Source organism: Carassius gibelio, chromosome B5 (genome assembly GCF_023724105.1).
Source record: "Carassius gibelio isolate Cgi1373 ecotype wild population from Czech Republic chromosome B5, carGib1.2-hapl.c, whole genome shotgun sequence".
Taxonomy (NCBI): domain Eukaryota; kingdom Metazoa; phylum Chordata; class Actinopteri; order Cypriniformes; family Cyprinidae; genus Carassius; species Carassius gibelio.
This window is the reverse complement of record NC_068400.1, coordinates 5,418,230-5,444,301: the sequence shown is the minus strand read 5'-3', so window position 1 is coordinate 5,444,301 and position 26,072 is coordinate 5,418,230. Positions and strand designations below refer to the sequence as shown.

Below are 26,072 nucleotides of genomic sequence, written 5' to 3'. Positions count from 1 at the left end.
TTCGCGACGAAAACATATGTGCAAACTGTAATGAAGCAGAGATCAGTTAGTTCCTCACATTCCGCGCTGACGCCGAGATCGTTTGCTTGCTTCAGTGAAAGTATAACGTGCCTAGCGTTGTCGACTCATACATTACACGTCACGCGCTGATGTCACGTGTCGTTACGGGATCTTCAAGGGTTTTGTGTGAAAGCACGCACATATACCGGGTCATCACTGGCAGTGTGAAAGTGCAAAATCTAGCGACCAGGGAACAATTGCAGGAACACTTTACCCCTGTATTTGCCGGAATGGCAGTGTGAAAGGGGCTAGAGAGAGAGATGGAAGTTGCGTTTATTCGCGTCTGTGTGTTTATCTTTTTAGAGTGAGTTTACTTAAAAACAGCGATTGTATCCTCTTTTCGCTGGAAAATATAATGTAGCGATTCAGTATTTAAACTGTATTTAATAAAAGTCATGGGGCAGCGTTGACAAGTTTATTTTTTCCTGGATGTGTGAGCTGCGCGATTTCCGATATGTGTGTGTGTGTGTCAGTAAGCAGCTCATTAATACAGAAAGATAATTAAAGGCTCTAATGACCACCAGTATATGTGTGTATTGAAAGAGCTAGATGACGAATGATGGCGTGTGACGTCATGGTAGTGGTGTCCCAATCCTTAGGGGAATATTTTCTCCCCTACCCCTTGGCACTCTTTCAAGGGACAAGGGGAAGGGGTATGCGGAGGGGTAGGGGAAGGGGAATAAAATATTCTATTCTATAAAATAGAACTGGGATTGGGCCTAAGAGCCTCCCAAATCTCATAAACAAGCTGCTGCATCTCTACTTTCAAAAATCTATAAAAATAAAAGTTATAGATTCCACAGACCATTTTCACCTGAGATTGAGAGTAATCCTTGCCACAATGTCAGCTGCATAGCTTCAGGACAGTCTGATGTGCAATTACAAAATTACAGCCTCCCAAATCTCAAAAATAATCTGCTGCATCTCTAAATTCAAAAATGTATATTAAAAAAATGTATAGATTGCACAGACCACTTTCACCTCATATTGAGAGTACACCTTACCACAGTGTCAGCTGCATCGTTTCACTACTGTTTGATGTGTTATTACAAAATAAGAGCCCCCCCCCCCCCAAATCTCGTAAATATGCTTCTGCATCTCTAATTTAAAAAATCTATAAAAATAAAAGTTATAGATTGCACAGACCACTTTCACCTCAGATTGACAGTAAACCTTACCACAATGTCAGCTGCATTGTTTCAGTACTGTCTGATGTGTAATTACAAAATAAGAGCCTCCCAAATCTCAAAAATAAGATGCTGCATCTCTACTTTCAAAAATGTATTTTAATCCCACTGTGACGAGTGGGGCAGGGCCGAGAGCCATGAGAACGGAGCGAAGCCGGTGAAGTTAATGAGAATGAGCGACACCTGCACCACTTACCAGTCTCGAGTCCCACGGAAGAGCTCCTGACGGATAATTGGAGCAGTACAACATTGAAGGATGAGAGAGGACCAGACACTTGTGGACTATTTAATTATTACAGTTTTATTTGAATGTTCACCGGTTATCGCCTCCTTCCTCCCGACTTATGAATGTTCTTACACCCATCAATTCACTCTATCAACAAATTATTACACAAACATATATTACAAACATTCATTGCCAAAGAAGGTGGCTGTTCACATAATGCTGTATCCAAGCATGTTAACAGAAAGTTGAGGGGAAGGAAAACGTGTGGATGAAAAAGATGCACAACCAACCGAGAGAACCACTGAATCCCCACTGAAGCTAAGCAGGGCTGAGCCTGGTCAGTACCTGGATGGGAGACCTCCTGAAAAAACTAGGTTGCTGCTGGAAGAGGTGCTAGTGAGGCCAGCAGAGGGTGCTCACCCTGTGGTCTGTGTGGGTCCTAGCGCCCCAGTGTAGTGATGGGGACACTATACTGTCAACAAGCACCGTCTTTCGGATGAAATGTTAAACCGAGGTCCTGGCTCTCTGTGGTCACTAAAAATCCCAGGATGTCTTTCGAAAAGAGTAGAGGTGTGACCTCGGCATCCTGACTAAATTCGCCCATTGGCCTCCGACCATCATGGCCTCCTAACAATCCCCATATCTGCTGATTAGCTTCACTCTGTCTCCTCTCCACCAGTAAGCTGGTGTGTGGTGGGCGTTCTGGCGCACTATGGCTGCCGTCGCATCATCCAGGTGGATACTGCACACACCAGGGGAGGATGAGGAGATACCCCCTGTCTATGTAAAGCGCTTTGAGTGCATAGAAAAGCGCTACATAAATGTAATGAATGAATTAATTAATTAATAAACCGCAGCCTTATGAGGATTATTAAGCAAAATCGCTTCAAGAATTTGAGTGAACTTCACAAGGAATGGACTGAGGCTGGGGTCAAGGCATCAAGAGCCACCGCACACAGACGGGTCAAGGAATTTGATGAAACACGGACAACGTCAAAGGCGTCTTAGCCGGGCTAAGAAGAAGATGAAGTGGACTGTTGCCCAGTGGTTAAAAAGTCCTCTTTTCAGATGAAAGCAAGTTCTGAATTTCATTTGGAAATCAAGACCCTAGAGTCTAAAGTAAGGGTGGAGAAGCTTATTCCCCAAGGTGATTGAAAACTACTGGTGCTGGTTCATTGTGTTTTTTGAAAACCAAAGACACTGCATCCGTTTACCAAGAAATTTTGGAGCATTTCATGCTTCCTTGTGCTGACCAGCTTTTTGAAGATGCTGATTTCATTTTCCAGCAGGATTTGGCACCTGCCCATGTGGAAGATTTTTATTAATAAGATTTTACTCAATCAAGTATAATCAAGATGAATATAGTCACATATATGCATATGTGTCTTATTCCATCATAATCATATACCCTTTGTGTGAAAGGAATGTGCCTACGTCTGAAAAAAACATCCTGACCACCACAGATAGAAAACTCTTTTCTTTACCTTAGCAAGTCTCAGGAAACATCTGGAAAAACATGCAATGGGCCTCTTTTCTTTACCATAGCAAGTCCCTAGGGAGGTATCAAAATTGCAAGCATAAGGAAAAGTCTGACTATTTGGAAACGCCCTGTATAGGGTATATAATGAGATGCTACCTAGCATTCGGGAGATCTTCTCACAAAGAGGATCTCGGCTTTGTTTCTCTCTGAAATAAAGTCCATCTTCTGGAAACGAAACCCCGAGACTGTGTGATTCCTCAGATCCATGGCAGACAAAAATACACTACACCCACACTGCCAAAAGCACCAAAAGTTGATTAAATGGTTTTGGTCAAGTCAAGTCACCTTTATTTATATAGTGCTCTAAACAAAAAAGATTGTCAAAGCAACTGAACAACATTAATTAGGAAAACAGTGTCTCAATAATGTAAAAATGACAGTTAAAGGCAGTTCATCATTGAATTCAGTGATGTCATCATTCAGCTCAGTTCAGTTCATGTAGTAAATTAAGTGTCCCCAACTAAGCAAACCAGAGGTGACACCGGCAAGGAACCAAAACTTCATCGGTGACAGAATGGAGAAGAAACCTTGGGAGAACCCAGGCTCAGTCGGTGGGCCAGTTCTCCTCTGACCCGATGAAGCCAGCAGTTCAGTTCAGGCTGCAGCAAGTCAGATTGTGCAGAAGAATCATCGGTCTCCTGTGGTCTTGTCCCAGTGGTCCCAGTGATAAAGACTGGATCTGGTGGCTATGTTGACCTCAGAATAAGAGAGAAACAGACTAATCAGACTAATATTACCGTAGATGCCATTCAAATACTTAGGTGCTAAACCATTCAGGGCTTTATAAGTAACAAGCAAGATTTTAAAATGTGTACAATGTTTGATAGGGAGCCAGTGCAGTTTTGACAGAACTTTGCTAATATGGTCATATTTCCTGGTTTTTGTAAGAACTCTAGCTGCTGCATTTAGCATCTAGGAATACCTGAAGTTTGTTTATTAGGCATGCAGAACAACCACCCAATAAAGCATTACAATAATCTAACCTTGCGGTCATAAAGGCATGGAATAACATTTCTGCATTTCATATTGAGAGGATAGGCTGTAATTTAGATATATTTTTTAGATGGAAAAATGCAGTTTTACAAATGATAGAAATTAGATTTTTAAAGAAAGAATTGCTATCAAAGAGCAAACCTAGGTTCCTAACGGATGACGAAGAATTAACAGAGCAGCCATCAAGTCTTAGACAGGGTTATAGGCTATTACATGCAGAGTTTTTAGGTCCTATAATTAACACCACCTTTTTTAAATCGTCTATGCATTCCGTTTTTTTTTAATTGGTATGTTTCGACGGGCAGTGAAGAAATATAGAGCTGAGTATCATCAGCATAACAGTTAAAGCTAACACCGTGTTTTCTGATGATTCTAAGGTTAACATGTAAAGTGTGAAGAGTCATGGCCCTAGTACTGAGCCTTGAGGTACTCCATACTGCACTTGTGATTGATATGATACCTCTTCATTCAATGCTACGAATTGATGGCGGTCATATAAGTACGATTTAAACCATGCTAATGCACTTCCATTAATGCCATAAAAGCTTTCTAGTCTATGCAAAAGAATGTTGTGTTCAATAGTGTCGAACTCAGCACTAAAATCCAGTAGCACAAATAGAGAGATACAACCACAATCAGATGATAAGAGCAGGTCATTTGTCTCAGTATTATGATACCTTTTCTAGTATCTTGGACAGAAAAGGGAGATTCTAGATAGGTCTATAATTAAGTAGTTCTCAACTTTTGGGATCAAGTTGTGGTTTTTTGATGAGAGGCTTAATAACAGCCAGTCTAAAGGTTTTGGAGACATACCCTGATGGTAATGAGGAATTAATAATAGTCACAAGAGGATCTATGAATTCTGGAAGCACCTCTTTTAGTAGCTTAGATTGAATAGGGTCTAACATACATGCTGTTGGTTTAGATGATTTAACAAGTTTATACAATTCTTCCTATCCGATAGTAGAAAATGAGTGGAACTGTTCCTCAGGGGATCTATAGTGCACTGTCTGATGTGATACTGTAGCTGAAGGCTGCATTGTTACAATTTTATCTCTAATAGTATCGACCTTAGAAGTAAAGTAGTTCATAAAGTCATTACTGCTGTCATATTGGGAAATGTCAACACAATGTGCTTGACTTCCCAGAAAACTCACAAGACCTGAACCCTATAGAGAATCAATAGGATATTGTCAAGAGGAAAATAAGAAACCAAAAAAAAAAAAAAAAAAATGCAGATAAGCTGAAGGCCACTGTCAAAGGAACCTGGACTTCCACTCCACCTCAGCAGTGCCACAAACTGATCACCTCCATGCCACGCCGAATTGAGGCAGTAATTAAAGCAAAAGTAGCCCCCACCATGTATTGAGTACATGTACAGTAAAGGAAAATTAAGAAGACAAACAATTCACAATTTTTCTTTTTATTGTTCTTATTAAGTATAATAATTTGTTGAGATAGTGAATTGGTGGGTTTTTGTTAAATGTGAGCCAAAGTCATCACAATTAAAAGGACCATAGACTTAAACTACTTCAGTCTGTGTGCATTGAATTTAATTACAATACACAAGTTTCACAATTAGAGTTGAATTACTGAAATAAATTAACTTTTCCATGATATTCTAATTTATTGAGATTCACCTTTATATGAAAGTTTTGGCTTTTATTTTGTAATACCACATCAGACAGTACTGATATGACACATCTGACACTGTGGGAAGGTGTACTCTCAATCTGAGGTTGAGTTAGTCTGTTAGTCTGTATTTTTTATAGATTTTTTAAAGTAAAGATGCAGAAGCAGATTTAGGAGGCTCTTATTTTGTAATTACACATCAGATAGTCCTGAAACAATGCAGCTGACATTGTGGCGAAATGTACTCTCAATCTGAGGTAGAAGTGGCCTGTGCAATCTATCATTTTTTTAGATATATTTTTGAAAGAAGAGATGCAGCATCTCGTTTATGAGATTTGGGAGGCTCTTATTTTGTAATTCCACATCAGACTGTCCTGAAACGATGCAGCTGAGATTGTGACAAGGTGTACTGTCAATCTGAGGTGAAATTGGCCTGTACAATTTATAACTTTTTTAATATACATTTTTGAAAGTAGAGATGCAGCAGATCATTTTTTAGATTTGGGAGGCTGTTATTTTGTAATTACACATCAGACTGTCCTGAAACGATGCATCTGACATTGTGGCAAAGTGTATTCTCAATCTGAGGTGAAAGTGACCTGTGCAATCTATGACTTTTATTTTTATAGATTTTTGAAAGTAGAGATCCAGCACCATAACTATGAGATTTGGGAGGCTCTTATTTTGTAATTAGACATCAGACTGTCCTGAAACGATGCATCTGACATTGTGGCAAGGGGTACTCTCCATCTGAGGTGAAAGTGGCCTGTGTAATCTATAACTTTTTTTTAATATACCTTTTTTAAAGTAGAGATGCAGCATCTCATTTATGATATTTGGGGGGCTCTTATTTTGTAATTCCACATCAGACAGTCCTGAAAGGATGCAGCTGATATTGTGGGAAGGTGTAATCTCAATTTGAGGTGAAAGTGGTCTGTGCAATCTATAACTTTCATTTTTATAGATTTTTTAATATAGAGATGCAGCATCTCATTTATGAGATTTGGGGGGGCTCTTATGTTTGTAATTGAACTTCTGGTACGATACTTGGACATTTCCAATCTGGGAACACTGGTTCTCTTCCAGCAAACGCTACTTTTTTTCCCCAACACACAGTCCGTTACTGTCTGATGCTGAATACCAAAATAAAAACCCTCTAATACTCATATTACAAAATAAGAACAGTAATACATGCTTGCTGCATCTCTAAATTTGAAAAACTATAAAAATAAAAGTTATAGAATATACAGAATGCAAAACTGCGATTTCTGGTAATAAGAAGTCAATAAATGCATTTATTTTATATATTTATACAACACAACGACATATGTAGCATGAATATGTAGTTATAGCGATGTTGTTTTTAAAATATCAAATCAGGTAATTTTTGAGGATTAGTGTTCAGTTACCGTTATTTTAAAAACTTATTTCAGGCTAACGTTAAGTTGTATAAACACAGGTTGCGGTTGCCTTTTTACGTTACATATTGTTCTTTTTTTTTCACTGATCTCATGTTAACTAATGTCATATTGATGACTTTCAGATAGTACAGAGACAGGCTGTTGACAGTTGATTTTCAGCTTTGCACTGCACTATATTGTTAGCAGCAGCAATTAGCATGTTAAGTAAATGTAAAATGAAGCTTATTGTTTACAATTCTTACAATTACATATATTAATATAATTATGTACTTATTCATATACACAATATATTCAGGCATACTCGTATACAAACATGTACACTGCCATTCAAAAGTAATGATGCTGAAAATTCAGCTTGGAATCAAAATTGAAAACAGTTATTTTAAATTGTAATTATATATTACGGGATGACCTTTTCTTTGTATTTTTATTGAAATAAATGCAATTAACTATTTACAGCAATTCATGAATACATTTCTAATAAATTTAATAGCATACCAAGCATTTTGTATGTGTCCTTTCTTTCATGTTGTCCTTGCATAGTCTCCACCATGGTTTGCTGTGCTGCATGGGGATGCTCCACTCGGTCAGAGGAAGGTGTGCGAATGTATGGCTTCCCTGCTGACATGGAGAGGAGAAAATAATGGTTGGATCAAGTCAGCAGCAGCCATCTAAATATAAATAAAAATTACAACAACAACAAAAAATTGTTAGGTAATTATACTTAAATTTACTTAAACCTGAGCTGAGACATTGCAGGGAGTCATCAGTGTTACCTATAACTGTGCATTTAATATGTGGGTAAACAAAAAAACAAAACAAAAAAAGTTGTGTGTGGAAACTAAACTCAAGTCACTCTGCAGGCACATTTTGAGGAAAACCAATTTGTCATGACCAAAAAATTAAAGAGTAGGCTGAGACCAGATGCTATTCCCACAATCTTTGTGGTCAAAGTAACTGTTGGGGAGTAACTAGTTACATGTAACGGCGTTACGTAATTTAATTACAAAATAAATGTAACAGTAATCAATTACAGTTACTAAGAAAAAATGAGTAATTAAATTACAGTTACTTATGAAAATTGTAATGATTACAAAGAGGATTACATTTGAATATTTACACACATCCACATACAGCTTATTTCTTTCCCAAATTGCACTAAAACATGTGTCCCATAATCCGTAGAATTCAGTCATAAAAATGGAATTCAGCCTATAACGCGGATGAAATATGCCACATTTTGGATGAATGAATCAAAAGTAGGTCAGTAGGCCTACACTTGAATAAAAACGCGATATGGACTGGTGTCTGTGAATATTAAGCCGCAAAAAGACTGAATATGAATCCTGCACGTTCTGCGTTTCTGTGGAAATCAGGCGCTGACTGGACTTTGGGAGAACCGGGACTATTCCCGGTGGCCTGGCAGACGATTTGGCCCTACTTTGATATTGTTATTGTATAATTGCAGGCCGAACATACTAAAGCGATTATTTCCGAATCCGCCATTCGATAATTAAATCTCTAATAAATCATGAATCGGTTAGTTGTGACTGGCCATGGTTGGTCTCGCACGCTCTCTGCGCCTCCGCTGAACGGTTTGGATCAGACTCCGGAGTAATCAATGCGAGAGAGAGAGACCAGAGTGAACTGTGTAGCGCACAGCTGGAGCAGAGAAGCGACACTTCTGTTCAGGGTTTCAGGTGCAGGTCAGTTTCATCTGTAAATATGCTAATGTAGTTTTGTCTTTGTTTAATTAGTCAAGTAGCAGCAGCAGCACATTGCTCACACTCACTCAAAATACTGTATAAACGACGTCATTATTATCTATTGTAATGTTACAGTAGTAATATAGCAGACAAATCATCATATTTCCTTAGGAAAATTAATGTAGCCTATGGTATGGTACTAACCGTGGTTTAACATGGAATTTGTTGTAAAAAATAAATACAAGTGGTAATTCATTTGCCAAAAAACAAAACAAAATACACCTACAACATGGTAAAAGTCAAATAAAAATCTTCAGTATTAAAGTCATGAGAGAGATGGATGGATAATGGAAGTGAAGGTGCAGTTCAGGAGAGAACTCTTAATTATGTTGCAAGTCCCCCAACCTAAGGATTCAAATTTTTCATGTCAGGTCCATAAAAAAAAATAGGGTTGTCCATGTTTCAGAATGGGTTGTGGGTGTATGAGTGTGAGATTTCCCAGCCTATTTCTTTATTTTTATTTTGAGAACCTATCATCATATCATATACAAAGAGACAGCAGTGTTTCAAAAAGACACCAATGTTTCAGGAGTTTAGTACACAAAATAGGACACATGCTTATTAGATAACCGTATTTAAGTTGATGTATATGCTTTAATTTTTTTTTATTAACTATTTTTCCCCAAACCATTGTTAGATGCAGTTAGATGCCTGTACACTGTAAAAACTAAAGGTTCCTGGAGGCACCTTTTGGGGTTCTTCACTTCGCCACACCGGCGGAACCCTCTGAAGAGCTTCTAGGCACCACTCTAAATGGGGGTGGTTCTCTGAGGAACTTTCAATGGTTCCTGGAGGAACCCTTTTATTAGGATGGCCAGGAACCACCTGGGGTGCTTCAAGGCACCATTTCCCTAATTTCAGTTCTTCACCCCCTCCCCCGGTTTATTTATTTTTCCTGCTATTGACATTTTTTATGATTTAAAAAAACAAACTGAAAAAATAAAACAAATGCATATAAAACATAGTTTATTGATAAGCAACAATATCCATAATCACCTTAAATAGTCAATACTGCACATCACAATCCCATTCATGGACACATCAGTGTTAATATTGCTATAAACAAATATAAAACAACAAAAAAAAACATTTACACCTTGGTAAAATTATAAACAAATAAATGTGACTCAATTATCTTAGAACTTTAAAAAACATTTAATGTACCTGCAACAATGATACAATTTAAATTAATAAATTCAATTCAATTTTAGACACAATGCAACTAATAGTAACATTTTCTTTCCTGTTCTAAATTATGGAAACTGATTGGAAGAATTATCACAGGACATTTTAAGAAATTGATAAGCCTCAAGATAGCTTAATAAACCAGTTTCTCAGCAGCGGAAGTTGTTATAGTTGGGTTAACTTCGAGAGCAGTGAATGGGAGAGTATCACAAATATTTTTGCATTCTCATTTACTCAAATAACAAAACAAAAACTCTAAAGATAGCATTTTCACAACTTTCAATCAAAGGAAAAAATCTGACAGAGACTGATAACAGCAGTCAGAAGATAAAACAATGTCAAATTTAGCATTCCTCCAAAAGACTCTGGATTTGAAACACCCTTGCATTAGCTATTTTTTTTTTAGTAATTTGATACAAATGTGATATAATACAAAGTATAGCGTTATTAATGCACATAATTTTTAAAAAATCAAAATATTAAAAAATGGTGAGGATTTACGATGCTGATGGCCGCTGAAACACATCATCAGTCTTATGGAAATGGTCCATGGTCTCCTCCTGAATGGCCAACAGATACAGCAGAAAAACAGTGCGCTTTAGTGTACTTTTAATTGCTTTTCTGTATAATGTTGAACAGAACACAGTTACTCATAGTAAGGTGAACTCATGTCGGCAGGTTCATCAGCAAGAAGCTCCTCACCATCAGGAAAGACTGCAGTGCTGCTCTCACCAAATGGGTCTCCTGCTATTACCACAGCTGTTCTGAGATTATGTGTAGGCTGTTCATTGAAAAAAAGAGTGATTTACTAAAAATTAAATAACAAAATATTTACATTTATTCGTTTAGCACAGGTATTTTTTAAATTATCTTAAAAATGAGGAACACCACAGGAATTATTTTGTCATATTAGTGCATTGATGGTTGTGGGCTAATTAAGTGCACAATGTGTGTATAAGTTGTGTGTGTACACTACATATGTATACACACATGGACAAACTCATACTTACCTCATCATATACATCCAGGACAGCAGGATCATCATTTTACAGGAAGGGCAATGTTAGAATTACTCTGGAAACAATAAAAAAAGAGAAAAGAAAAAAAGAACTGTTAATAAACTATAAATAATTGAATGTTTTAGAAGTGTTTCTGGTGTGTCTCTGCAAAACTTATTTACACACCTACAAAAGATGGGGTACGTCCAGAGAGGTCTGTTTATTGTCAGCCAGCATCAGACTTCAGCAGCTGTCTGTCCTCTGCCTCACAGGTGTCCACTACAGAGACACATTTCTTTATTAACTGCTGAATAAAAAGAAGGGTCGTTTTTTAATTGTTTAATTCAGTTCAGTGTAACAGTGTACACAGTCATATATAATTTTGGATTAGGCCAAGCTGAAACACCATTTCAGTTATTTCAATGTCAAATAAATAATTAAATACTTACATAGTGCTGTTCTGTGAATCCTTTGAGACTTTTAGAGAAGTCATACTGGATTTTCTGAGGAGAGAAAATGATCAAAACCAGTTTTATGTAACGTTACGTTATGTGCAAATGACTCGAAAAATAGGCTAACGTTAATAGCCTTACGTTACATGTAACGTTACGTTAACATGGATGTGTAACTATTTAAAAAACGTAAAAGACAACAATAATTTAGAAAAGTTGAAGAAAAGAGTTACAATGAATAAAGGTAAACAATAAACATCATGTGTAAGTTAAACCTAACTAATAATTATTGTTTGTGACCTTGTGTTTGTAGTCTCCATTTCGTCCCACAAAGTGCATTAGACTCGTAAGCATCGCAGCTATTAAATTAATGGTTAAAACAAAACATTGTATGAATCAGTATACAAATAATAAATCTGTGTATTTATATCGGAGCCTTTACTCACCTTGCGCAGCGGGTGTTTCTTTCTTTGAGGAAAGGAGCCGTTACTTCCTTGTATTTGAAATCGCTCTTCCACGCGCATGCGCGCAAACAGCAGGAGCGCGAGGACGCCAAGCCTCATGAATTTTCTTCTTCTTGACAAAAGCTGAACAGTTATTTCTGATTAATTTTAACTTATTTCATTAGGGGGAAAAAATAATCTAAATATTACTATTGTACCGATTGTTATAATTATAGTTTTTTTTTATTAAATTAATGCGTTTAGTCATATTAAGTTGAATAATATTTTTAATGTTTGCTTTAAAGTTTCAAAGTAAACTATCCTCCTTCAAATGATTTAACATTTAGCCTATTTCAATAAAACTATTTTTAGTTATTGCAGTATTTAAGTTTAAGTCTGGAGGAAATTAATAAATAATAATAACAAACATGCTGTAGCCACTGGATGCCTGTTTGCTTGTATATATTCCCTATTGCTGAGAAGTGTTTTCAGAAATAATTGTAACATTTTAGTTGGATATTCTGTCTGTTTAGAAGATTTTGTATGTCCTTTTGCTTTTGTTATTTAATTTATTTATGTTTTGACAGATCAAATGTGAAGATTTGTTCAACCATTTAGGTTTTTTTTTCACATGCAAGTGCCACAAAACTAATTGTTCCATCACATTCCTAAAAAGTAAATAATAATAATAATAAGTCACATTTAATTTTTGTCACTTCTCTGGGTTCTTCCAGATGCTGGCTTTTACAAGTGAGATCTTCCAGGAACCACTTTAATGTTAACAGAGCTTGCAGTAACCCTTTTTTTAAATGTGAGTTCCACCAGGAACCTCCAGAGCACTTTGAGGTCTCAGTGTAATGAAAGGGTGACTCCAGAACCTCAGAACTGGGAACAAAGTGCTTCAAGGATCCCATGAGTTCCTGCACGAACTGCAAAGACTATAATGGTTCTTCCAGGAACCCTATTATGAGAAAAAGAGCTTTGAGGCACTTAAAATACATTTTAAGGTTCCTGGAGTACTCAAAAGGATACCTGAGGCACCTTTAGTTTTTACAGTGTAGTTATGCAAAGATTTGGTTTCAAAAACAGTATCTATAAACTATTTCTTTTGATTTTAAATCTGCATCGAACTTCAGATCAATCTCATTAAAGTAAAAGGCAGTACTAAAGTCTGATTGTGTGGTGGATGTGTTCAAATGGGATCATCTTAATTCAAGTGATGAAGGATGGTGAAAGTCTGACAGTGTTGAGCACTACTTTAAGGTTAAACCTGCATGGTGTAAATGGTTGAAGATGATTAACAGTTGCAAATAAACATTCATTAGAAATTTATAAAAGTAATCAAAAAGTACTCAAAAGTAATTAGTTACATTACTTTTTTAAAGTAATTAAAAAAGTTACACTGCTATTACATTTTAAACAGGGTAACTTGTAATCTGTAACCTATTACATTTCCAAAGTAACCTTCCCAACACTGTCCACGATGCACCCCTAGACCTGTAAACATACAGCAAAGCGCTGCTGATTACAGCTATATTATTTCAGGTGATACATATATAATAAGTACAAACTCCTATTATTTGAAGTAATATTTCTAATTTTGAAGTGATGTGATATTTTCAATATTTAAAATGAGCAATTCCATGTATTCTGCCTCTATCAGTTTCAAAGGTTGTGGAAAAAAAGAATGAGGACACTTAGAGAAGGGAAAGTGACAGTGAAGAAATAGAGGACAAGGCTAGAGAGGAGAGACAGGGACAGGTGACACTACTCAGTCAGCCAGCAGCAAGTCAGTCAGCAGCCAATCAGCATTCCAGTGAACCATCAGCCAGTTACCTGGGTCTATTAAAAAAATTAAAGAGACCAGAAAAAATATTTAAAAAATGCAAAGGCAGCACTAAGAAAAATAAAGAATGAAAATGAAGCTATCAAAAAAAAAAAAAAAATGACCCTCAGCACTCCTGACCTGCATCATCACTGATGCTCCATCACAGAACAGTCCAGTGGCACCACTAATCCTCCACCCACCAGCACCCACAGATTGTTACAGTATGTTACTTTTATACACTAACAAGTTTAAGTATATAATACAGTAGTATTATATGTTATAGACAGGTTATATCATATAGACAGGTAATAGTCAATGAATCACAATGACTAAAAACACTCCACCCATGTTTTTGCAAACTCAATTCACTCTGAATTTATATCAGTAGGGTGCATTTTATTATTAAGGAATTTAATTATTTAATACGTGTAATAAGGAACAAACTTTATAACCTCATTTTACCACTTCCACTCACTGCTGTCACATGCGGTCAAACGTTATATTGAACTAATAGGCTATGTAACGTTAGCTAACTTTCCCCACCCTGCAAAAAAAAAAAAATATGTTTAGACTCCTTTTCTCTAATTCCAAACACGATTTGTGGAAGATTTTTATTGGTGGGATTTTGCTCAATCAAGTATAATCAAGATGAATCTAGTCATATATATACATACATGTTTTATTCCATTAGAATCATATAGCCTTTGTGTGAAAGGAATGTGCCTAAGTCTGCAAAAAACATCCGGACCACCACTTTTCTTTACCATAGCAAGTCACAGGAAACATCTGGAAAAACATACAATGGGTCTCTTCTCTTTACCATAGCGTCTCCCTAGGGAGGGATCAAAATTGCAAGCCTAAAGAAAAGTTTGACTATTTGGAAACGCCCTGTATGGGGTATATAATGAGATGCAACCTAGCATTCGAGAGATCCCTTGCAAGGGGGCTCGACTTTGTTTTGCTTGAAATAAAGTCTTTTCTTCTGAGAGAAAAATCCCTGACTGAGTTTGATTCTTCTGAGAGCCGGCAAAAGACACCACAGATTTGGCACCCCAGATGGGACTGGACAAGAGTGACAGAGTGGACAACCGCTTTTGAGCTGACCAATGATCAACACAACCGGGTGGCCACCATAAAACAAGGTAAGCATTTTTGCTTATAGAATTCGTTTGTGTTGGTTGAGGTCAGTTCTGAGTGGTAAGGACACTTAAAATCTACTCTTCCAAATTTAGAAAAAATAGGATATCCAAATTGAAAAAGGGGTTTTACTCCAGAAGAAATAACTGCATGCACATATTTTGTTTATTAATAGGAAAGCCTTGTAAGGTAACCTAGATTTAAAACAGAAATAGTGTAGGCAAAAAGGACATTGTAAAATCTGTGTTTATTGGATAGCTGTACCAAGTAGGACAGTGATAAACGGATAAGCAGATTAAGGAATCGCGAGAAAAAGTCCCACGGATACCGCTTTGAGAAAGTATAGGTGAAATTCTCAAAGGACAGAAATAGGTGGGCCCTTAAGGAGCTCTAGGAAGAGCTGTGTTTTGTTGTGTGGATGTATCTGTGTTCGGATGAATGAATTTGTGATTGGTGATGAATGTATGAACAAATAAATTCCGTATTGAGTGGGTAAGGGTTGAGCACCGTTCCTGGACCTTCACTTAAGTGTGAACTGGCGGAATTGGACTCAACCAATATCCACTTGAGAGGGATGAATGTATGATGAGCCTTGATAATAAAAGGACAATTAATGACTGATTATCCCTTAGATAAAGGGAAAAAGTATGCAAGCATAAGCACTCTGGCTCAATAAAGAGTGTAGCAAGTGTGAATGGGCTTAGGGAAATAGTATCAATAAAGTTTGAACCGAGATCTATAATAGAGTTTTGCATTTTGGATGTCTGTGTGAAAGGGGAGAACATTTTCTGAGCCCAGTCCAGTGGGAGTGAGAGCAAGGGAGGAAGTTCCCACATTAAAGTTTTAATACATGGGTGGACAAAAAAGGAAAGAAAAGTAAAAATAAAAATAAAGAATTATTGTTAGAAATAGTTATCTACAAAGTGATAATAAAATAGAGTAAATAAAATAGACAGTTAAATAATAATATAAATTTAAGAAGTGTAAACGCATGAGACAATAAAAAACTAAATTCAAAAGGGTATAACACATAAAAAAGAATAGAAAGTAGGGTGAAATGGGTAAAAAATAGTTAAATTCAGTAAAAGGAAAAGAAGAAATTGTAACCAAGTTATTATATAAAACTAAAAAGTTGATTTTTGGTGGTAATAATATAAATAAAGATATGGCAGCCACACCAGTGGAAATCATTGGATTAAAAAATCCACTGTGTAAAGCGCAAATAGACAAAATCTCAAAAAAATGGCAGAAGAGAACAAAAAATATGACGACAAAATGGCCAAAGGAAGGGACATTTGATGTGGCATTGTGTGAGGAAATGGAAACTCTAATAAAAAATTATAAAACTAAAAGCATCAATATGAAAAAAGAAAAAAGAGAAACAAAAAGGGAAAAAGAGAAAGAAATACTTGCGCTGTTTAAAAAAGAAGGTGAAGATATGTTGAAGAGTATAAAACAGGCTAGGAAAGTCCTGAAGGAGGCAGAGAAGGATAACATTAGAAAAGAAAAGAAATATGCAGACCCCCCTCCTTATCTGCCTTTAGCAAGAGAATTCCCAATACTCAAGGGAACCATGGAGGTAACAGGAGAACTAGAGTTAGAAGGGCAGTTAGAGATGGATGATAGAGAGGAACCAGCTGTAAAAACACAGAGGCAAACCAGACAGGAAAGTGCAGAAGGTTTGCAACTTGACTGTTACAGACAAGCACGTACAGCGTTAGAAAAAATGAAAGCAAGTCAGGAAGATAAAACCTGGTTTGAGGAAGGATTAGAAAGAAAACGGAGGGAAGATAGAGATATTGTAGCACAAGTACAAGCTTTGGAAGAAGAAATGGAAGAGAAAATTAGAGAATCAGGGAAGAAGATCAGAGAGGTAAACAAGTTGGAGAGAGGAAAGAGTAAGTTGTTCTACGGTAGTGAGGATGAGAATCAGGCAGAGGAGTTATTTGATAACAGTAAATGGGAACAGGGCAGAGATAAAGGGACACTTAGACCACTGGCCGCACAGCTCCCAATTTTAATCAAGGGTGAGCAGGGACAGTATGTCCCCTGGGCTTCACAGGACCTCGAGGGGCTTGTCACTCGTCTTCCTGATATTCATGAGGGTGCAGGGAAATTCATTAAAGTGTTTGAAGAGGAAACAATGGGAAAGCTATTGGCAGTGGGAGATGTTAAAGCTCTGCTGGCTAAAATTATTGGAGGGACAAAGATGGAAGAAATTCTTCTTACAACGACTCTAAACAGAGCAGTGAACTCTCACAATATGGATGGGATTGTTTTTGATGCATTCCGCCCAGCAGTATGGCAGGCATTGCGTGCGGAGTATCCGATCAGACTGAATCCTAAATCACTGAAGGGAGAAGGAATTGGAGATTTAGAGAATCCAACCACTTATGTCCAAAAAGAGCTGAAAAGGTGGAAACAAGAAACTGAGGGGGATCCCGAGGGAGACCCATTAATGTCAACATTGTTTAGACAAGCTGTGATTGATGCTATGCCGCCAGCGGTAAAAAGCAAGCTGGAGGATGTGGTCGGTTTAACTTCTAAAACACACAAAGAGTTTTGTGACCATGTGTCTCATGCAGTGGAACAGCAAAGAAAAAATGAACTAAAACTTAAAAGTCAAGAGAAAGAGTTACAACGTAAACTAACTCAATTACAGCTTGAAGAACTCACAAAAAAGAATAAGAAAAATATTCAAGCTTCAGTAACAAATGCAACAGCAGAACAAATGACTCTAGTACCTCCAGTAATTGCTCCACAACCTACTATTCCGTCAAGTCCACTTACAGCAGTTCCTCCAAATGAACACTTGAACTCTGTGCCCATAATAAACGTTTATACTCAACAGCCAGGACAAATGGGATGGAGAAAAAACCCCATACAGCAAAGAGGCAGAGGCAGAGGCAGAGGCAGAGACAGGCCTCCACCATTGTGCTGGGGTTGTGCGCAGCCCGGACACATCAAAGCTGACTGTCCAACTCAACAATGGCCACAGCAACCTCAGGGTAGAAGGGAGATGAGCTGGCAACAGCCTACTCAGGGTCCAGTGCAGGGCCCAGTAAACCCTTGGGGAGGTCCCAATCCAGGCTATTAGGGGTGCCCAGAGAATCCTAAAGGGGAGAGTCAGCTTCCAATTTTATCAACAAAAGCTGATCAAGAGCCTATTATGCAGATTAAAATAGAGGGAGATACATTTCCATTTTTGGTTGATACGGGGGCAAATTTAACGTGCATTAATTTGAAATATGCTTCACATCTCCCCTTGTCTGGAAAATTTGCAAAGACAATAGGATTCTCGGGAAAAATGCAATTGATTCCCATAACAGCTCCAGTGTGTCTACAAACAAAAGATCAAAGTATAACAATGCCCATTCTGGTATCAAATCAAACTCCTATTAATTTGTTAGGAAGAGATGCATTATGTAAATTAGGACTACAAATTTGGTGTTCTCCAGAAGGTATATATATTGATTCAATAGGAACAGAAAAACAAATGATGGTTGCAGAGCCAAAAGCAAATGTTTTTTGGATAGGACAGATAGAACAAGATGTGAGACAGACGGTCAATAAATGGGGAAAGTTTATTGAAGCACAGATACCTGAAGCACAGCTATCAAAGTCAGAATTTCATTGCACAATGATGTATGATCAAGAAAGAGATGAAAATATAGAACAGAAATGGCAAAAAGAAACAAAAGGACAGCAGATTGAGATAGTCTCCCAGTACATCATCATAGGTAAGGAGGGAGCAGCTTTAAACATACCAGAAAGTGAATTTGTCAAAAAATGGTTCAATGTAAATAACTCTGTCCCGCATATTGCAGTATATGTAGGAAGAAATTGGGAAGCGAAAGATTTAGGACCAATGATGAAAAGGGCAGAACAAAGCAAATGGGAATCAACAGAAAACCCATTGATTTTTCATTCAGCTGACAAAAATTACATCAAAATTCTGTGTGCAACCAGTTTGCTGGGAATTCCACAGGAAGTAGTTATCAGCCAAAAGAAAGTAACACAGATGACTACAGCATCTGATTTAATTAACACAAATGAGACTGAATTATTTAAGGAAATGGAGTGTCAGGTACCATCTGAACTATGGTCTCAACATGACACAGATATTGGATTAATAAAATCAGCAAATCCAGTAAGAGTTCAACTTAAGCCAAATGCACGTCTGCCTAGAAAAGCACAATATCCTTTACGAGCAGATGCAGAAGCAGGAATAAAGGACACAATTGAAGGCTTAGTTAAGGCAGGGGTATTGATAGAAACTACTAGTTACTGTAACACTCCAATTATGCCTGTAATCAAATCAGACAAAAACAGATGGCGACTTGTTCATGATTTACGAACAATAAATGAAATAACGGAAGATATGCCAGCTGAGGTACCAAACCCACACACTTTACTGACAAATGTCCCTCCTGATGCCAAATACTTTACTGTAATTGATCTTTGCTCTGCCTACTTCAGTGTACCGCTTGCAGAAGAGAGTAAATATTTGTTTGCATTCACACATGCAAATAAGCAATATACATATTCTAGACTACCTCAGGGATATAAACATTCACCACATATATTCAACAAGATTTTGAAGGATGATTTAGAAGACCTTGTAATAGACGGTACACTATTACAATACATGGATGATTTAATTATCTGTTCTACCTCACTAGAACAATGTCACAAAGACTCAATTAAGGTGTTGACAAAATTAGCAGAAGGAGGACACAAGGTGTCTAAAAACAAATTGCAGTATTGCCAGCCTCAAGTGGAATACTTGGGAAGATTAATTGCATTTGGTACACGAGCTATAGCTCCAGCTCAGTTAGAAGGTATAAGTAAAACACCGTTACCTCAGACAGTAGGACAAATGATGACATTTCTAGGAATGACAGGCTTTAGTGCCGATTGGATAGAGGACTATGCAGTAAAGACAGGGCCTTTGAGAGAAATGATGAAACAAGCAGGATTACAACATTTAAGAAATCCATTAAAATGGAACACAGATGCCTTACTAGCATTTGAAGCAATAAAAAAAGAATTACAACAGGCCCCTGCCCTGGGAATGGCAGAATATGATAAAATGTTTCATCTATACGTGGCAAATAGAGTTGATGGTTATGCATCAGCTGTATTAATGCAAGAAACCTGTAGTGGGAGGAAAAAACAGCCTATAGCATACTACAGCACAAAGTTAGACAATGTAGCCCAGGGATACCCACCATGTTACCAACAGGGTTTAGCTGCAGTGTATTATGCTTATGAAAAAGCATCCACAATAACTATGGGGTATCCAGTAACAATATATACCCATCACAAAGTTGTGGAATTAATAGAACAAGGGAAATTTGTTCTGACACAAGCTCGAATTCTAGCCTATTCCTCATTACTCACATATCCAGATGTTACCATTAAAAGATGCCATACAGTCAATCCGGCTGAATTAATTCCTTTGGCTTTCGAAGGAGAACCTCATGAGTGTGTGAATGAGTCCTTGGCATTTACTAGATTACGACCAGATCTAGAATCAACACCCATTACTGAAGCAGAAGTAACTTACTTTGTAGATGGTTCTAGCTTTAGGGATCACGAAGGAAATCATACAGGATATTCAGTAGTGAAGAAAAACAAAAAAGAATTTGAATCTGTGATATCACAACATTGTGTACAGCCCTGCTCTGCTCAATTAGCAGAATTAAAAGCTCTCACAACTGCATGTCAGTTAGCAAAAGGACAAACTGCTAACATTTTTACAGATTCAGCGTATGCTCATGGTGTATGTCATCTATTCGGAGCAGTGTGGAAACAAAGAGGTTTCAAAAAGAGTGATGGGACTCCCATCCAACATAGTGAACAAATAGGGCAATTGATTTCTGCTATGATGCTACCAAAACGACTAGCAATAATCAAATGTCAAGCACACAAGAAGGGAAATGACTATGTCATCAAAGGAAATAATGCAGCAGATTTAGAAGCTAAAAAAGCTTCAGGGTGTCAGGTAGCAGTATTAGCACCTGTTGTACTTATCGAGCGTCATCCTCAATTGGATGACATTATTCGAATACAACAACAAGCAGGCCCATATGAACAATCAATGTGGCATCAAAGGGGAGCTAAAAAAGACTCACAGGAGATCTGGCGTACACATGAAGGACACATTGTTGCACCTACTTCACTGTTGAATATTCTTATTACAGATGCACATGGTTTTGACCATTGTGCAAGGGGAGAAGTAGTAAGAAAAATTAAACAGCAAGGATATTGGTCTCCTTATTTATATGCAATGGTGGATGAATTTTTGTCCACATGTGAAGTATGTGCTAAATACAATGTAAGAAAAGGCATGGTGACACCAATAGGCCATATTCCAACACCTGAAGGCCCCTTTAAACATCTTGTATGTGATTATGTGGATATGATAAAGCGTGTACAAGGCAAAAGATACATGCTGGTTATCATAGACAGGTTTAGCAGGTGGGTGGAAGCAGTACCATCCGCGGATTTAGGAGCAGGAACTGTAATTAAATTCCTAACAAGAGAGGTAATTCCTAGATTTGGAATTCCATCAGAAATAAGTTCAGATAATGGGTCGGCATTCATACAAAAAACTGTGAAACAAGTGTTGCAACAATTAAGAATAAAACAGAGACTAGGATGCGTTTATAGGCCTCAGTCACAAGGGATAGTGGAGAGAGTTAATGGAGTGATCAAGGCCAAAATAAACAAAATATGTGAAAGTACTAAACTTAATTGGATTGATGCATTACCGCTCGCACTAATGAGCTATCGCATGCAAACTAACAGAAACACGCACTTAACACCGCATGAAATGCTTACGGGTCGACCCATGCCTGTGCCATATTGTAGAGGTCCCTATAAAGGACCGCCTCTAGAACAATTACAAATGGAACTTCGCTCTTATATGAAGAAACTAACTGCCATACATAAAGCTATCTATTTACAGGAAAAAAGAAAAGAGCCCAGTGAGGAATCGGAGACGGCCTGTCCAGTTGTTCCAGGGGATCAAGTTTATCTGAGGGTATTCCGGCGAAAATGGAATGAGCCCAGGAGAGAAGGACCCTACACAGTGGTGAGAGCTACTCCTACAGCAGTCCAAGTGGAGGGAAGCACAACCTGGTATCATCTAAACCACTGTACTAGAGTTCCCACAGGAAAGGCAGAAAGAAAGGAAAGCAGACAATCAGACAATGCAGGAGAGAGCAATGAGGAAGAATCAGAGACACATGATGAAGTGCAAACTGACGAGAGCTCTTTCCTCCTGTCAGACAAACTGGAGAGGACAGAGAATCAGTCTGACAACATGTCTGAAGACCATCCTATGCCTAATGCATCTCATAATGCAGACTCAAACTCAACCGATAGAAAGCAACCTGACTTCCCTTCAATTGACTTTACAACCTTTGAACAAAAGTGACAATGTGATCAACTCAACAGAACCAATGGTAATCAAAAATCGTAGAGACATTGATTATGATGTTCAAGGTGATGAAGACGTTAGTCAAATTGATGCATTATGGGATACAGCCCAAAACAATGAATGGTATAAATGGGCAGCCTTTACAGCTAAAGAAACAGGAAAAGAAAATTGCTTGCTGTGCTCCAAATCTCCGTTAAACAAAGTAATAGCCATACCAAATCCATATGACTACCGAAAATGTGCCCAATTTGGGAGAAACTTTTGTCATTTAACAGATTTTACCAGGCCATATTGTATTGCTGAATGCCTTGGATTTTTAGGAAATCCTAAATTAACAGATTATTTCTTTAGACCACTCTGGGGATCCTGGTGTCAGTATTCAGATATAGGTCAAAATATAAAAATTGAAAAACAAAAAGTAGAGATTCCAAAATGGTATAGCATAGATTATAAACAAGAATATGAGTGTTTCCATAAACCAAAAGGAACCCAAGATGTGGGTAAATTCAAAGGAAGATGTGCTATTATTTGGTATATAGATAAGAAAAATTCTTGGAAATCAGGAGTTCCTTCTAGAGCTCCAGAACTTTTAGCATTCGGAACAACTAAAGGAAGTAAGATAGCACCTGAAAAATGTGAAAATCAAACTATAGCCTTACCTCCAATAGAAATTTATGAAGATCAATCATTAATAATAGCAGATTTCTTTTGGATCTGTGGAGGGGAAATACTATTGCCTTCTTTACCAGTTGGATGGAAAGGTATATGTGTAAGAGTAAGGTTACTTCAAGAAGTTAGCATGGCACAATGGGGAACAGAACAGAGCACAAACAAGGAAGACAATAGAACTAAAAGAGGATACGAGCCAGACCCCAATGTATATTTAGACTCAATTGGACAACCAAGAGGAATTCCTAATAAATTCAAGGCAAGAAGTGAAATAAAAGGAGGTTTTGAGTCAATCCTGGTTTGGATCACACCAAACAAAAATACAGAGTGGATTAATTATATCTATTATAATCAACAAAGATTCATTAATTATACTGATGAGGCCTTAACCTTATTAGGCGACCAAGTGCATGCAACAAGCAGAATGACATGGCAAAACAGACAGGCTCTTAATTGGCTCTTGGCAGACAAGGGAGGAGTTTGTGTTATGTTTGGAGATCAATGTTGTACATTCATCCCAAATAACACCGCCCCTGGAGGAGCTTTCAGTGAAGTTATGACAAAAATTAAAAAATTAAGAAATGAAATTACAACAAATGCCGGAAGAGACCAACACATTTGGGATTGGATTGATGTGAGATTTGGAGCATGGGGAGCATGGTTTGTTAAACTAGGAATGTTTTTAGGAGTTGCCATATTAATAGGAGGATTATTATTTTGCTGTGTATTACCTTTATTAAGATCATTAATCATCAATGCTACTGTTAAGCAAATGGGAGTGATAAAAGTCCCAAATAATCAACAAAGGATCATTGAAAAGAGTCTGGAGGAATACTATGAAGGATGGCTAAACAAACGGAACTTAAATGAGCAAACTTTTGATGATAGTTCTATTGACTCTGAGGATGTTGAAGATGTCTAAGGGTGAACCATACCCTGGATATAAGTGCCAGTTGAACTTTGGCCCAGGGAGGCTCTTTACGATACATAAGGTATCTGAGCTGAAGATCAACTTTTATAATCTTGTGATATTCAATTATTGATGTAATGTATGTATTTTATGTCTTTTATACATAACTGTGATAACCACAGGCAAGTGCTGAACCAATTACACGCTCACGCTTTTAACATTGTGTACTATCAAAGAAGGAATTAGGGAGACTGGATCTTTTACTCGCTCCTAGTCAAAAAAGGAGAGAGATGTTTGGTCCAGTAATCCCTCAGAGTGGAATCTCATAATCTAGTCACTGGTGATAATACAATGTGACTTATTTAGTCACTAGGTAGTGTAACTAATATGACTGGATTATGGAATAGCACTCTGGATAAGAATAATCAAATGTGAGACTTATTAAGTCTCAAAGGGGAGAATATGTGGAAGATTTTTATTGGTGGGATTTTGCTCAATCAAGTATAATCAAGATGAATCTAGTCATATATATACATACATGTTTTATTCCATTAGAATCATATAGCCTTTGTGTGAAAGGAATGTGCCTAAGTCTGCAAAAAACATCCGGACCACCACTTTTCTTTACCATAGCAAGTCACAGGAAACATCTGGAAAAACATACAATGGGTCTCTTCTCTTTACCATAGCGTCTCCCTAGGGAGGGATCAAAATTGCAAGCCTAAAGAAAAGTTTGACTATTTGGAAACGCCCTGTATGGGGTATATAATGAGATGCAACCTAGCATTCGAGAGATCCCTTGCAAGGGGGCTCGACTTTGTTTTGCTTGAAATAAAGTCTTTTCTTCTGAGAGAAAAATCCCTGACTGAGTTTGATTCTTCTGAGAGCCGGCAAAAGACACCACAGATTCAGCTACAATCCTAGCCTAATCTGTTAGTTATCTGATAACATCCCTTAAATCTACTAATTTAATGAGTAATAATCTACTAGAAGGTTTTAACTTACAATTTATTGTTATTAAGATGTACTGATAATATACAATCATATTATTTAAACGTCTTACCTTTTAAAAGTGCGTCGCAAACGGTTTGTTCTGCTGCATCTCTACGACCCGGCATCGGTTTGCTGCTACTTCCGGGAACTATTGAGAGGCTCCACTAGCCGCCATTGCTGTAAAAAAAGCGTTCCATTCGAGTCAATGGAGTTGTCGCAACTGTCTCTCTATATGGCTCTGCCTATACCTACCATTGTATGAATGACAGACTACAACGGTTTGACTTAAAAATCTCCAAATTGGATCTAATGAAGAAAAACAGTCACCTACATCTCGGATGCCCTTGGGGTAAGCTGATAAACACCACATTTTTATTTTAAAGTGAACTAAAGTTAAAAACTGAAACCCAGTTAGTTGTTCAGTTGTAATCATGTACTCACAGTAAGATTGTTACAAACATATAAAACTACATTTCTAGAAACCTACATTGTTGGTTATCTTTTCAGTTTTTCTATAGAAAAAGATGCCTTCAAAGTGAATGGCAGCTGAGGCTGACAGTCCCTAATATTCTGCCTAAATTTTCTCTTTTTTTTTTCTTCTTTACTGTATTGAAGGCATTCTTAAAAATTAGAGGCCATAAAAGGTCCATTTTCAAATGTCAATTAATTATCAGTGAGTCTCAAATCACATGGTTTGTTTTCATTTAAGAACATGTGTTCCTTCATTCATTCATTTATTTATTTGTCTGTTTATTTATTTATTTAAATCATGAAAGACATGACATTGTGTGGCATGGTCAGGGACTACATAATTTTATCACTGTTTTTTCTACACCAAGTTATCCAGAATAAATGACAAATCATAGAATAAATATCCAGAATAAATAATAAATTATTCTTTAAAGAGCCACACAGATGGGAAATCAAAAATTACCTGTATTACAGTGTATGATGTAGCTGTCCATCAGTGTAAACAATGTGCAAAGTAATTAAACCAAAAAGTACACGATTTATAAAGTTATTGGCTTCTAAAGTAAGGAGTCGACTCTGAATCGCTGAAACGAGTCGTTATAGATTTTTTTTTTTTTTTATTGTGCAAAAATTATAAAAAAAAATGTACAAACATATACATCTCACAACAAGTACAAAAACAAATAAACATTAGAAAGAATATGTTAAATAAAA

At 37.2% G+C, this 26,072-nt stretch overlaps 1 protein-coding gene and 1 long non-coding RNA gene across 11 annotated transcripts; one reads left to right on the top strand and one right to left on the bottom strand.

Annotated features, from left to right (window-relative positions):
• Positions 1-7,579: 7,579 nt before the first annotated feature.
• LOC127958724 (uncharacterized) lies at positions 7,580-12,046 on the bottom strand. 10 transcript variants are annotated; one of them, XR_008154125.1, is made up of 7 exons: positions 11,907-11,995; positions 11,761-11,819; positions 11,458-11,511; positions 11,195-11,315; positions 11,021-11,084; positions 10,713-10,791; positions 9,775-10,570 (listed from the first exon to the last, which is right to left on the bottom strand). It is a non-coding gene; the product is annotated as an uncharacterized LOC127958724 (long non-coding RNA). The 10 variants fall into 10 exon arrangements; XR_008154129.1 differs by having other exon boundaries at positions 11,195-11,312; XR_008154131.1 differs by adding an exon at positions 7,580-7,680 and having other exon boundaries at positions 10,512-10,570; positions 11,458-12,046.
• Positions 12,047-14,651: 2,605 nt separating this feature from the next.
• LOC127958690 (uncharacterized) lies at positions 14,652-24,570 on the top strand. Its single transcript, XM_052557654.1, has 2 exons — positions 14,652-14,873; positions 21,842-24,570. Exon 2 carries the CDS (start codon positions 22,086-22,088, stop codon positions 23,904-23,906), a length of 1,821 nt encoding a protein of 606 aa, XP_052413614.1. The 5' UTR covers positions 14,652-14,873; positions 21,842-22,085; the 3' UTR covers positions 23,907-24,570.
• The last annotated feature ends 1,502 nt before the right edge of the window (positions 24,571-26,072 follow it).